The sequence below is a fragment of the Trachinotus anak genome, unplaced genomic scaffold (genome assembly GCF_046630095.1).
Source record: "Trachinotus anak isolate AG129_WGS33_773 ecotype Australia unplaced genomic scaffold, CSIRO_AGI_Tana_v1 ptg000001l, whole genome shotgun sequence".
Lineage (NCBI taxonomy): Eukaryota > Metazoa > Chordata > Actinopteri > Carangiformes > Carangidae > Trachinotus > Trachinotus anak.
This window is the reverse complement of record NW_027273852.1, coordinates 4679122-4693282: the sequence shown is the minus strand read 5'-3', so window position 1 is coordinate 4693282 and position 14161 is coordinate 4679122. Positions and strand designations below refer to the sequence as shown.

Sequence of the window (14161 nt, the reverse complement as noted above, 5' to 3'; positions counted from 1 at the left end):
CAATCACATCTGCATTTTCAATAAATCTTAATTTGTCATTACACACAATGTTTGTACGTCTGGATGAGGACATTTATGCCCTGAATGGCTGTCTGTATTTTGGTGAGATTATCATTTCTTGTCTGTCGCAGCAGTTCACAAATTCTTACATTATGGGTTTACTGAATTGATGGAAAAGAGACATAATAACTCTGAATTTTTTAAATTTTTGTATACAAGATAAAAAATAAAAGAGGAGGGACGCAACCCTGCAGTGAGCCAGGGGAAGTACAAATTGATTTAGACCATTTACAACCAGCCATTTACAACTACTGTCTGAGTTCTGTGGGAGAGAAACCTGAGAATCCATCTGATGGGCTTATGGTGTAAATAAGATTAAAACCTTATTGTCCATTAGGTTTTCATATAATGGAAATTTGTCTTTAGCAATGTGACAGCACAGTAGAAAGGGAGATAAATGAAATACAGAAAATACATACATCTTTCAGCAGTGCTCATGGTTTAAAGGGGTGGCTCTTTATTATGTCCCTGCTCAGAATAGTCACAGCAAAAGGGCACAAATGATTTTGTGCCCGTTTTTCCCGGCTAGTGGGACCTTGAGTGTGTGAGTGACCTGCTCCACTTCCTGCCCTTTCATAATAACTGGCTTGAAGACAGGTCCTTTGCTGTCTGGTTCTATCCTCCCTCCCAGACACAGCTCTTTGGTTTTACTTGACATTGAGGTCAAGGAAGCTACTGTCAAACCAAGTGACAAGGTGGTCAGTGTGCTGAGAGTAGGAAGGGCTGGTGACATCCTGCAGGCAGGCAACCAGGGCTGTGTCATCAGCATATTTTATTAGTGATACGTCTTTTGTGCTGTATGTTACCTCATTTGTGTATATGGAGAATAGAACGGGAGATAAAACACACCCCCGTGGAACACCATTGTCCAGGACAAGGCAGTCAGAGAAGGTATTATTAATTAATTATTATTATTAATACAGACTTATTGGGGCCTATCTAATCCATGGAATAAAGCTGCTACTGACTTTCAGGTCACATGGGTGTTTAAGGAGAAGATCCTTATTGAAAGCAGGAAAAAAAATCTATAAGAAGTATATGGACATGAGTTGCAATTTACTATGCAATGAGGGCACACTTATATAAGGAAGGAATAATTCCCTTCCTTCTTGTGGTGTTTTTCAACAGTTGTTTAACAGACAACCTTTCTTTCCCCACATCCTCTTAGTTTGCTTGTGTTTCTTGTGCTCTGTGTATTTGTATCTCTGACAGTGTATTCCATGTATTGATGTCTCCAGCTCCACTATATTTCAAACTGAGAAAAAAGTCCCAGTTCACCGTCAGTAGCCATGGAATGGGCCGTTTCCCTTCAGTAGGTGAAGACAAGTGCAAATAATCAGAGCTGTAAGAATTGATTTGTAGACGTCCATTATCTTTGTACTTAAACAAAACTTTCCAGGTTGTAGTCTTCCATCCATTGTGCCCACATGGACATAATTTTATTTACACCATAGCGTTTCCTTTAGTGCCATAATCAGGACAAAATTTTAGGCCCCACTAGCAAAAACATCAAGCTGTTGTTTATTCTGTCCATCACTTTCATTTTGCCTGGTGCCTGTCATGGCCACCACTGGGCATTAGACTTTTGGTCTTATCGTTTAATTACTTTCCTTGCTTTTCTCTTTTCCTCTCTTTCCCTCTTTTTTCCTCCTCTCCCCCACCACCTTGTGCCCCTTTTTATTTCCTCTTTAGTGGGATGCCATCACAGAGATGGACGAGCACAACCGGCCCATCCATACTTTCCAGGTTTGCAACGTGATGGAGCCCAACCAGAACAACTGGCTTCGCTCCAACTGGATCTCTCGACAGGCAGCTCAAAAGATCTACGTGGAGCTTCGCTTCACCCTGCGTGACTGTAATTCCATCCCTTGGGTGTCTGGCACCTGCAAAGAGACCTTCAACCTCTTCTACCATGAGACTGATGAGGCTCATGGTGTCAAATTCAAACCTGCTCAGTACACTAAGATTGACACCATCGCTGCAGATGAGAGCTTCACTCAGATGGATCTCGGAGATCGTATCCTCAAGCTCAACACAGAGGTGCGCGAGGTGGGACCCATGACCAGGAAGGGCTTCTATCTGGCATTCCAGGACATTGGTGCTTGCATCGCCTTGGTTTCGGTGAGGGTTTACTATAAGAAATGTCCGTTCACGCTGAGGAACCTGGCGTCATTTCCAGACACAGTTCCTCGTGTGGACTCTTCCTCACTGGTGGAGGTGAGGGGAGCATGCATTGACCATGCTGAAGAAAGAGACACACCCAAACTGTTCTGTGGAGCTGATGGTGATTGGTTGGTTCCCTTGGGAAGATGCGTCTGCAGCGTTGGGTATGAGGAGATTGATGGCTCATGTGTTGGTAAGTTTCCCAACCTTTCTATCTAGCGTTTTGCTTTTGATAAATACATGCAACCAGCTTTAATGCATTATTCATTTGAAAATTTTTAGATTAAAAAAATTATTTTATTTTTTTTTTTCCAGAGTTGAAACACGCCACGGCATTGAATTTATCATTTCCTTAATTTCCCACTCATTGTTTATAATTCACCTAAAAGCAAAGGTGAATGCTATCTTAATTTCATATTGACCCCTTAAAAACTGGCATGCAACCAGGTTATGGTATCTCTAGGAGCTTTATGAAGGTAACTGGACTTTCTTAAGGCTCTTAAAGATACTTAATCTCAACCAGAAGGCTTCTTTAGTTCTAGCTGGCTAGTGGGTTGTTAGACATTCAACTCGTGGGGTTATTAACACATTATGGGTCCTTGAGGAGAAGCGTTGACCCACTTGGCCATCATGTGAGTCATTAGTGTCACCTGAGTCATGGTGTGGATGGGTGTTAAGTTGACTGGGAAGTAATATTAAGATTGCATTGTAAGTGGCTGATCACCTCATAGATGGATATTACGTCAAACACCATGACATACACGATCACACAATGACTCAGATGATACTAGTGGATCAGCAACTCTCCTCAATGACCCTCAAGGTGTTAATGACCCCACAAGAAGGTAAATGAACACCCAATATAAAACACCCCAATAGACAATAGACACTGTTTGCTGTCTCAAAGCTGAGCTGAATTGCACAGTCAAGTAACTATCCACAATTCTCACTTTCTACTGAAATGCTTCCCTCACTAGTGAGTCTTCTATATATTCCCCTGTCATCTTTTTTTTTTTTCATCTTTTCTGTATATTACCTTCATTTATTCATATATTTTTTTATCAACATGGTAAGACGTATAATATTATGTGGTAACCTAGCCAGGGAGTCCATTTCTTCTTTGGTGTAACATAAGTATTGATGCATCAACAAGTCAGAGACATAATAAATATGGATAGATGAAGAGGCTGATATAGTATCTGCACAGCTTTATTTCTACTTCATGTATTCTCACAATGCATGCAACAGCTACAAAAGGTAACGCATATGTTAGTGACTTTCCATCCCTCTACAAGAGCCTATTTTCTATATACTAGATGCATGAACTCACTAATCTTCTGTGCTTTCATACATTGAAGATTTTCAAAAGCAAGTTTTTCTTTTCAATTTTGCCTCCTCACTTCAGTCCCTCCTGTTCCTCGTCACCCTTCTTCATTTTCCTCTGCTCCCCTCATGTTATTGCTAGGTGCTAACTCTGTGGCGAGTAAGATGAGCTGATGTGAGGGGATCCAGGTGTTTGGGATTGTTAATATGATGGCAGAGAGCTTCACTGATACTGTCAAAGGCTGTGTGTGTGTGTGTGTGTGTGTGTGTGTGTGTGTGTGTGTGTGTGTGTCTGTCTGTCTGTCTGTCTGTAATTTACAGGGAGCAGTGCATTGGTGAACTGTCGTAAGTGAAACTTGTGCTATGTACATGGTCAAAGTTGAAGATCCAACAACAAAGCTCTTTCACATGATTTGCTGACTGAATACTGTCTGCCTTGTGTTTTTGTTAAAGTGCAGGCTACGTACAGAAATACAGAAAAATGGAGTGTGTGTCTGTATGTGTATTTTGTTGTGTATATCAGTGGTCTACCACCCGCTGTCCCAGGGACTAGCTTGGTGTGACAGATTACTTCAGATGGCTTGGTAGCAGTTTGATCCTCAACTCTCTGATATGAGCTTGGGGTTATCGCTGGCACCACCACTCACTGGGAATGCTATAGTCCAAAAAAAAGCCTCCATGAAGGTCCAACACAACTTCTTTTCAAACCATGTAAAGGCCTGATTTCCAGTCAACAGCCATATGTGACTATAATCTACAGTAGACAGATATGCAATCTACAGGTGTCCAGTGTACTTGGAGAGAAACTGCTCACTTAATGCAAAATGTTTTACAAAAATGTTTTACATTCAACACAAAGAGTTTAACATAAAGAAAGACACTGGCATTTAAAAAAAAAAAAAACTAGCCTGTGACACAAACCCAATCTTTCACCTGTATCCAGCTGACTATTTTGTGGCATTGTGACAGATCAAGACAGTGGACACTGACTTGCTTTTGCCAGAATGATGCACAATAGATGGAAGTAGTGGCACAAATTGGATGACACAGTGCCGTTTCGTTCCTCTCCAAAAATCATCCATCTATCCAACATCACCATAAAACTACAGCTTTGCTTGTAGTGCTCTTTTGAAAAAATGCTTTCAAGACTATTTACTTCTTTTCTCCATCCATTCACCATCCAGAACCAGATGTCCTCATACAGTTGATTACGATTCATCTTGTGACATGGGTCAGAGAGGTTTCCCAGCTGTACTCGCAGCTGCATCGCAATCAGCAGTGCAGGGTTGAGACTGCAGCTGTGATTAGAGTCAGACTATACCAAAATGGTAACTTCATTCATGTCTGTTCTTTTATTATTTTTTCCCTTATTCTCATACATTCTGTAATTGTTGTGTGACAGGACAAGCTTAGTAATGGTAGATGAACTCACTTTGTAGGACTATAGAGCAAAACAGATGGCAAAGTGAGTTTGTTTTTTAGACAGGTTGTGATGCAGACTTGTTCTTTATCCCACAGATAATGGTTTGATGGGCATCCCTGCTGTCTGCTCAGCGTTTATCAGGCATCTTGCTTGCATTTCTGGACTCACAAATGAGTGTGCACTACCGTAATACCACAAAAACCCCCATGGGTTTGTTGTGATAAACATTTAAAAAAACATAAATAGTGCACTCTGCGATTATGTAACAGCATGAAATATTTAACCAGGAAGAAGTCCTGCAGTGTTTACCTTAAATCTGCCTTTGTGGTTTCTGTCTGTAAAACCTATTGCACCACATCATATCAAGAAGAGGTAAAAAGAAGCTAAAGTTGAAAAATAGTCTTTTTTGCTCTTTGCCATTTATGGCAATAAGCAACCACAACACGACCACCTATCAGAATGCCTATGGCCCTATAAACTAAAGCAATTTGTCTTTCCTTCCTTCTCCTTCACTGTTCGCTCTCTGAGAAGCAGATTTCACAGTTGGGTTAAGTTTAGCCTTTTGGGCAATGTGATGGCATTTTACTGCAGTGTCAGCCCTGAAATGCAGCCGCTGCTCATTGTTCCAGGATTCAAACAAGTGTCGTTATTAAAAGCCTCCACACAAGGTACCCCTGGAGCACCGTGGGCATTGAAGGAGAAAGACTGAGGCGGTTGGCTAAGCTGATGCTTCGACCCCCAGTTTACAACCAACTGGTCCTTTAAATGCTATGGCTGCTTGACTAAGCTGGAAAGAAATAACAGGTTTGAATGATTTGTGATTTCTTTACTGAGAACTTTATGTGTTACATTATGAAATTTGCCTTTTATGCACTCACTCACTGGTTAAAGCCTAAAATGTAAATGTTAAATGTCAAGTAAAAGAAATCCCTGCTGTTTCCACCATGAAGAGAGTAATCTTTACTAGTTAGGGGATTTTATATTTTACAGATTCCTGTGAGATTATCTGTAGTATGAGGAGAGATGTGGACCAAAATTCTTGACACCACATTACACTCTCTTCAGGTCTAACAGTGAGTGCAGGTCAGTTTTGGTAGTGAAATTATTTTCCTTAGATAAACCCTTACAAAAGACCAGCTGCAGATATGTGACAAACAAACACTCCAGTTCTGACTTACAAACCTTTAGAGGAAAGATGAGCTGTCTGAAGTCTGAATAAAAGGCTTTAGCTCCACTGAGGTGGAAAAAAAGGACATGCTATCCAATCAGCTAAAGCCAAATAATCTTTTTTTCTCTCATTCAAACCTGGTGATTTTGGTCACAATAGTGCTCTAATCCCCTATCCATTTCCTAGGTGAGGTTTGGAGTGTCAGTGTGCTGCAGTAAGGCTGATGTTAATCAAATCTAGTAGCTGACAATAACCCCTGTAACCTATTCTTCAACCAGCATGCTCCTCCACATGTATAGGCAGGCAGCCTCTTCACTTCAGCATACATTTTCTGGTTTGTGAGTCTTGTGGATTTATTGCACAGGGTCTGTCTCAATCATACCCATACAGCAGCTCTGCTCTGCAGGTAGAGTACTAAGTGGAAGAGGAACAAAAGTATTTGGGTAGTTTGAAAGAAATAAGTGAATATATTTTGAGTTTTTTAAGATTAAGGCACAGAGCACTGCAGCCAAACAGGATGCTATGTACTGCATGTATGTACATACTAATGCCCCTTTTCTACCAAATAGTCCCAGAAACTAAGAAGCTACAGCAACTTAAAAGTCCCTTTTTGGCATCAAGTTGTTCCTTGTATTTACTGTGGGGTGACTCTCATGTCTGAGTAGATGTAACCCCTGAGTAACACCACCAACACAGGGACTTCTGGGAGGCCAGGAACTATGATGAAGTTTAAACCCTGGTTTCTCCTGTCAAGAAGAAAGTAAAGTTCCTGAGGACTTTACAGGTCCCCTGTGAAGGAAACATTTGCCCATGAGCAAATATGTGGTCAAACACTTTCTTATGGTACTTACTGCTGTGTCATTTTCTACTGTTTTGTTTCAGTTATGTCTCTCTCTGACACGTGGACATGATGGACAGGGCTTACACTCCACGCCTGACCCTTTGAGGTCATGTTGCTCAATGGATTGTGGCACTAAGGAAGTTTAATAGGAACAAACACACACAAACCTGCAGAGGTGTAGGTCTGTTTCTGACCCTTTGTCCTGCCCAGTGGGAATAGTGTCTAATAGTTGCGTGTCTTCTGTGGCTTAAATGGCTGCCAAATGAAGAATTACTTATATTACTAGTATAATGATTCTTGATGTTTATCTTCCAGTTATTTCGGACACCTGCCATGTTAAACGGGTGACGACATGATCGCCTTCAGTGTTGAATTCATTTTTTTCAAAATAAGCATAGCATGAAACTTGTTATTAAAACATTAAATTTATATCATCACTTCATTCTGAATTGGTTGTCATTAATAAGTTAATTACCACATAGAGCATCACAATGACACTACATTAGGTGTTGTAACTGTCAACTGTCAGCCTTCAGTACTTCTGTCATTTTTTTCAGTGTTAATGCCTACTATTGAATGGTTTTTATTACTGATTTCACACCAGGCTGCCTTAAATATCTCTGAGCTCCTTGTTGCAAATTGTGCTTAACGTAGCTTTATAAAATAAAATGAAGCTTTATGAATAAAGTTTCTAGGGTGATGCACATTCCCTCTAAAGAGAGGCAACAGAGGCACAGAAAGAGCTGATGGAGGCAGAGAAAGTGCTTCTTGGTAAAGCAACCAGTTCTTACACAATTTATCTCCATTAAGTGTTTTTGTCTCAGTACTTTTTGTCAGGCCTCCAGGTTGAGGTGGAGCTTTGTTCTGTGGACTGTAAAACCTATATTTTCTTTGATATGTTCTGCACTAAAGCATATTTTGTTTGTACATTTATGTAAGTGAACATTGTGTGGCACGAACTAACACATCCTATTTGTAAATGAGTTTTTTTTCTTTCTGATAAATACTTAAATACTGTGTGTGTGTGTGTGCGTGTGCGTGTGCGTGTGCATGTGCACGCGCATGTAACACATTTAATAAAGATCTCTAGTTTATATGGGCTCCCACCTCCTTCTTGGCACCCCTGCCTTCTAGGAGCACTGAAAGCAACTGGCTAGTATGCCTATGTCTAAATATAGACCTGAATACACACACACATATACACATACACGTACACACACACATACATGCACATACACAGAGAGAGCGAGCAAAACATCAATAAGTGCAATCCTTGGTGTTAATGCAAGAGGACATCCCATGCATACCTAAATGACTGACATGCGTCCCCCCCCCCCCCCCCCCCTCTCTTTCTCTCTCCCTCCCTCACTCCATCTTTCTGTCCCTCTCAGTGTAAGACAATCTAGCTGATGCTGTTACTCCTCAGTGTTTTACAGCAGATCCTGTGTGTTAGTCGGCCTCCCTGTAAGGGCTCTCTGCAGTGCCATGAATAATGTAATCACAGTGTGTTTGTCTGTGTTCGCTTATATGTGCATGTGTGCACCTGCAAGTTTGTAGCCAGTTGCTATTTGTTATTTGCCAAACTGAAGTGGTTCACCCCTGTGTTGGGCTGAAGCAAAGTCAGAGCAATCTATTTACATTTTACACTAATGCGGTGCCACGCATGTTGAGATTTCATGTGCACCTTTCACATTAAAGAATAACAAATACTCTCAAGGAATAAAAGTAGCAGCATGTGGTGATATTTTGTTAACGACTTGCACTATTTTATAGTCTATAAAACAAAAATAAGAAAGCAGGACTGGGTTGGAAGTGAACACTCGACATGTTTGTTACTGTTTTTCAGGCGTGTTATCCTGAGATCACGAATAAATTATCCTGTTGTTTTGAGATCAAACTGTTCTCCTACAATAACATTCTATCGCAAACACTTAAATCACAAATTGTGCAGGCAGTTTTTTTTTTTTTTTTTTTTACACAATCCAACACGGCACTGGAAATATATCAGATGCCTGAGGTGGGCTACGGACAGGTAATTGGTCAGGTAACAGGAACAGCTGTGTTAATTTTAATTGGCATGCATGTATAAACATCCTGAAGAAAGTTTCACTTATAAGACATTTTCAATTACAGAATGAAGACAGTCAGACAACAATTACAGCACATATCCTTCAACCTGCCAGCCCTCCAAATGAGATGTCACACACACACTCCCACACAAGAGAGAGGCGATGCGCAGAGGAGAGACACACATAATGAAGCACATGACGCACACAGACACACACCAAGGCAAAGACACGACAGCTTACACCACATGCCAGCCGCCTGGCATCACGGTCAGCAACAAACAACAACGCACAAAGACCAAGATGCACGCAAGCATTTACCACAAGTGCAAAGTGTTAATGCAAGAGACAACATTTTGCTATCACAAAACACGCTCCAGCAAACACACACAAGGAGACGCACCGGGGGGTTCGGGCTGGCATCAGCAACGGAGCTGCTTACAGACGGGCCACACTGCAGGGAGACACTGTGACATTTCAGAAAAGGATGGTTTTAGTTTAACAAGCTTGGCCCTTCAGGCTTAATTGGGAGTGTCTGGAGAGAGAGAGAGAGAGAGAGAGAGCGAGCAGGAGAGAGAGAGTCGGAGAGAGAGAGAGAGAGAGAGAGTGCTGGTGGTGGATTGTAGATTGTCAGATAAATTTAACCCCATTTCATTCAGCATCAACAAACACACTCACAGCGTCCTGAAGGACACGTCTCTCTTCTTAAGGGCAGAGCTGACGTAGATCAAAGGCAGAGACTTTACTGCAGGTTCATTATATTCTCTTTCCTCAGATGGTTGTAAGTAAATGGTGACGTTTCTTATCAGACATACAAATAACTTTCCCATCGTTGAACTGAATTCTTGAATTCAGTCTTAATTACTTTGCACTTATATGAAAGTAAATCATACAGTAAGGCTGAACCTGAATACAAAGCTTTTCGTTTATTGTCTGCGCAGTCATTGCATTAGCATTTGCTTTTGCAGCTATCACAAAGAATATAATTGAGAGGTCTTTGAATGCTGACGGTATGCTAATGCATATTTCCCCTGAGTTGTCATTAAGCTCAGTGTATCGTTGGAAGGCGTGGAGTTTCCCTGCCAAGGGCTTGATGTGGCTTGAATTATGCCCTGTGTAAATAGCTGCTGTCAGCCCACTGCTACACTCAGTGTCACTATATGCCGTCAATATGCACAGTAATGACTGAAAATGAAATCATTCATTAGACATTATTTAAAATTAAAACATTTTATATGATGCAAGTAATCATACACTTGATGAATCTGACAACCATATATAGTCGAAGGAATTACATTTGGTTTAATAAGAAAAAGTCTTAACTATGTTGTGCATGATGAGTTCCACGGAAAGAAAATCAGACTAACTGATGTGGAGTGATAATGCCCAAACTGATATTCAGTGAATCCCAATCACTGTATTTTTGTCAGACTGAAAATTTGCTTAGACCAACCTGGGACAACTTTGAAAATCCGGAATAATAAAATGATTGTTCGTCGTTTATCAGGCTTTTCAGGCAGAGTTGTCCATTTTGAACACACATTTTTATTTGCAAAACACAAACTATTATTTAAATTCATAGTATTTATATGTATATGTCTTAAAACATGTTGGAAGGGGAGCTCTAAATACCTGAGGTGTTTACCACATCTTGCTATATTTCAAAGGCTTGTTTAATTAGTTAGAATAAAATCCTCCTCCTTCTAAATTAGTTTCACTTTTGGTAAAGGAAATTTGAATGAGATTGCCAACTTTCAATTCTCTCTGAAAGACAAAGACCACTTGCTGTGAATAACTTCTTCATGTAAATATTGCACAAGTCTGAGCCTGTACTCCATACTCTGTGCTGTATGATGCAATGACCTTCAATCTGGATCATACTGTGGGTGAAGAAGCTGTTTGAGGTTAGGTTAGGTTTATCCGTCCTTCTGAGGACCCACTTTTGACAGCACACTGTGCCTGTGCTTGGGCACAGTTTGGAAACTTTTCACAGCAAGAAAAAGTCAAGTTAGAGTTTAAACTAATGGCTTGAGATAATTAAAGTTAGATTAGAGCTGGGGTTGGGTTAAGATGAAGGACTTAGAAATAAGGTCAAGTTTGACTTGAGTGTTTAAATTAGTGTTTTAATTAGTGTTACTGTGTGGTACAGTCTTACATGTTTTGCGATTTTAAAGTAAGTTACAAAGTGTACTATTTGAGTTAGTCAAGGTTGCTTTCAGTTTCGTGCTTTGAGGGTAAGACCACTTTATTTTTATTCTTTTATATCATCGACAAATTTTGGAAAACAAATGTGTGTGTGTGTGTGTGTGTGTGTTTCATTAGAAGGTCTGTTTTGAGTCTTGGGCATTTGATCTGACATGATAATTACTGGAAAAGAAAAAAAAACAAGTCAAATCAAAATGAACGAATACACAAAATCAAACAATAAGTCACACACTAAGACGCATGAAGTACTAGAAAAACAGGAGTAGAAAAAGTCAAGGAATACATCTGAATGTCTGAAATGTGTGATGGAGAAAAGCATGTTGACAGGTGAGTGTGTGTTCATGTACAGCTACCTGTGTTTGCTCATTTACAGTACACTGAAATGACACTTTTTCTTCCTCCAGATATCTGATGCTTTTACCTTCCTCAGTCACTTGATGAGCATTAGAGGCTCTCATGTTGTCGCTCTTCAAGCTGTAATTGAGAACAAATGTGGAGAGGGAGAGTGTTTAATTGGGGTTGTCAAGCAGAGGGGCGGGTTTGTTGGGCACCTAGAGATCTCCTCATCTCTTTGCATTTTAACTGTTTAAAGAATAAATTATGCAGATTGCAGTTTTTGCGAGTCCTAGTTGCAATGTGAACTTGCGGTGACTTCTGCTTGGCTTTTTCCCCCGTTCGCTGAGAGTTACTTCAAAGCCAGGAAGTGATCAAAGACAGTTGAAAAAATAAATTCCCCAACGTACCGGCACCCTGCATACATACATACAGCTTCTGCCTGTCTCAACACCACACGCTCTCTCGCTCAGAAAACAAAAGCAAGCGACATCGTCTGATGTTTTTTTTTTTCTTTTTTCTTTTTTCTTTTTTTTTGTCTCCTCGAGCACAGTCCTGTCAGACATTGCAACATTTCAATTGATTTCCCTTTTTCCCTCATATGTGTGTGTTCTATTTTAGTACGTAAGCCAAGAGACTGAATTAGTCATTAAAGGGTACGTATAGCACGACATGGCCCAGATAACACATCACAGGCCTGTATTGAAGAGCAGACTTGTCATAAATGAAAGTACACTTTAGGAGCGGGAGACAGCTCCTCCCCAGAATAAAAAAAAAAAAAAAAAAGGGAAAAGCAGGGTTATTGGGGGTTCAGCATCAGTAATAACTGTGTTTTGTCTCAGTGGCAGTTTGTTTATTCTGCAGATGTAAAGTAAAATACTTTATACTCGTGTGCCCAATGATTTAAACATACATGTTTCATCTGCCACATGTTTCATGTAAAAAAATAAATGATTTATGAGCAGCCCTCATTAGGGAGAAGGGTGGAGATGAGGTTTTGAAAGTTGTTCTAATTAAGATATCACTATCACCATCCAGATTTCTCTCATGCATACTGATGGACAGGATGCATTAGCCAGAACTCCTTGACTCACAGCCACATCAACACAATTACTCTTCTCATGCGTGAGCTCTTGGTCAGTCTCAGTACCCACCTGTCCTTACTTTCAATCTCTTTCCCATTCCTCCAAGGCACAAATGATGTTATTTGAGTGGAACAGATGTAGGGTACTGTTGTGTTGTGTTCAGAGTAACTTCTGCTCATTACAAGAGAAATATTTGAACACAATGACGGTTCTTTAAATATGTCTGAGGCAGTTTCTCAAACATTAGTTTGATCTACGTTCATCATTTGATAAATATGAAACGGTAATGAATCTGCCACTTTGCTGTATAAAGATGGACACATTTGTGACGTTGTGGCCCAGAAAGTGACTCTCATCATTTGTTCCCATGTCCCTAAACTCAGTGGCCATTATTTTTATGCTGGCACACACATGTTTCTGGCGATGGTGCAAACGCAGCAGCCAGCTTGAGTGCCAGTTCTGTATCGTTGTTGATTTCGTCGCACCTGCACCTCTTTCCTGGCTCTAAGCAAACCTATTTATGCCAAGGTAGGTGGAGTGGCACAGATGAGGTTGTGTTTTTGCAGAACAGACGGCAGAGTAATAATTTTGTAGTCCTTTTGAAATGAAAGTGTACTTGCTTTAACACCAGCTCAGAGCATCTCTCATCAAAAACTCAGGTATAAATGGCAGTTTTTGTGGCTTTGTTTCAAACTTGCCTCTGAACAATGACAGAGCATTGTTCATGTTGTAAATCCCTCAGCAAGGCGCTGGGATGCAACAGAAGTTGACCTGCCTCACAGCATGCTGGTGAACTACTAGCATACTGTCACGCAAAGGCATGTATTAAAGTTTTCATTTTTGCTGCCTACATGCACTTGTAGCACAGTATTTGCAGTAATGGCATTATTATGAACAGGGACATGTGTCCAGATATATGAGTAACAGCACAACAAGGAAGTGTTTACTAAAACAAAGTGCATATTTTGTTGTTATGAACACTAAGACACGACAACATTCTGTATTTGCTTTAAAGAAAACTATGGAGGTCTGATGAAATGCTTTGCTGCATTTCATATGTTGCCCTTTTTTCAAAATGTTTGTGTTTGTGTATTGTAACTTTCATAAAAATGTCAGCACTTTGACACTTCTATCACCTCTCTGATACTCCTCCTCACCCTATCCCCCCATCTTCTCATATATGAGCAGCAGCAGCGCATGAAGTGAGCCGATGACCCCAGGGTACGAAAGGCTTTAACTAGCAGTAGGTGTCTCTCAATCTGCCGGACTGCACCAGCCAAGCTTGTTAGTCACACTAGTGGAATTGCACACACACACACACACACACACACATACACATGCACAAGTGTCCCGTGGATAGACTTAATCCAGTCATTGAATGCGGCAAGCAGCGATAGCAGAACTGGGTCAGTTCTAGAGAAGACTGTGGTGTGAAACCGTCCCCCTCGGGGTGGATTGAGGTCTGAACTTTGGCTGACCCCCCCCCAACAAGTA

At 40.6% G+C, this 14161-nt stretch overlaps 1 protein-coding gene across 2 annotated transcripts in view; it reads left to right on the top strand.

Moving 5' to 3' along the window:
* Positions 1-14161, top strand: part of LOC139635376 (ephrin type-A receptor 6-like) — a 321867-nt gene that overhangs the window by 204101 nt on the left and 103605 nt on the right. For both annotated transcript variants that reach the window (XM_071502771.1, XM_071502683.1), the window contains exon 3: positions 1753-2416. In XM_071502771.1, coding sequence (XP_071358872.1) covers positions 1753-2416 — 664 coding nt within the window. The remainder of the gene's footprint in view (positions 1-1752; positions 2417-14161) is intronic.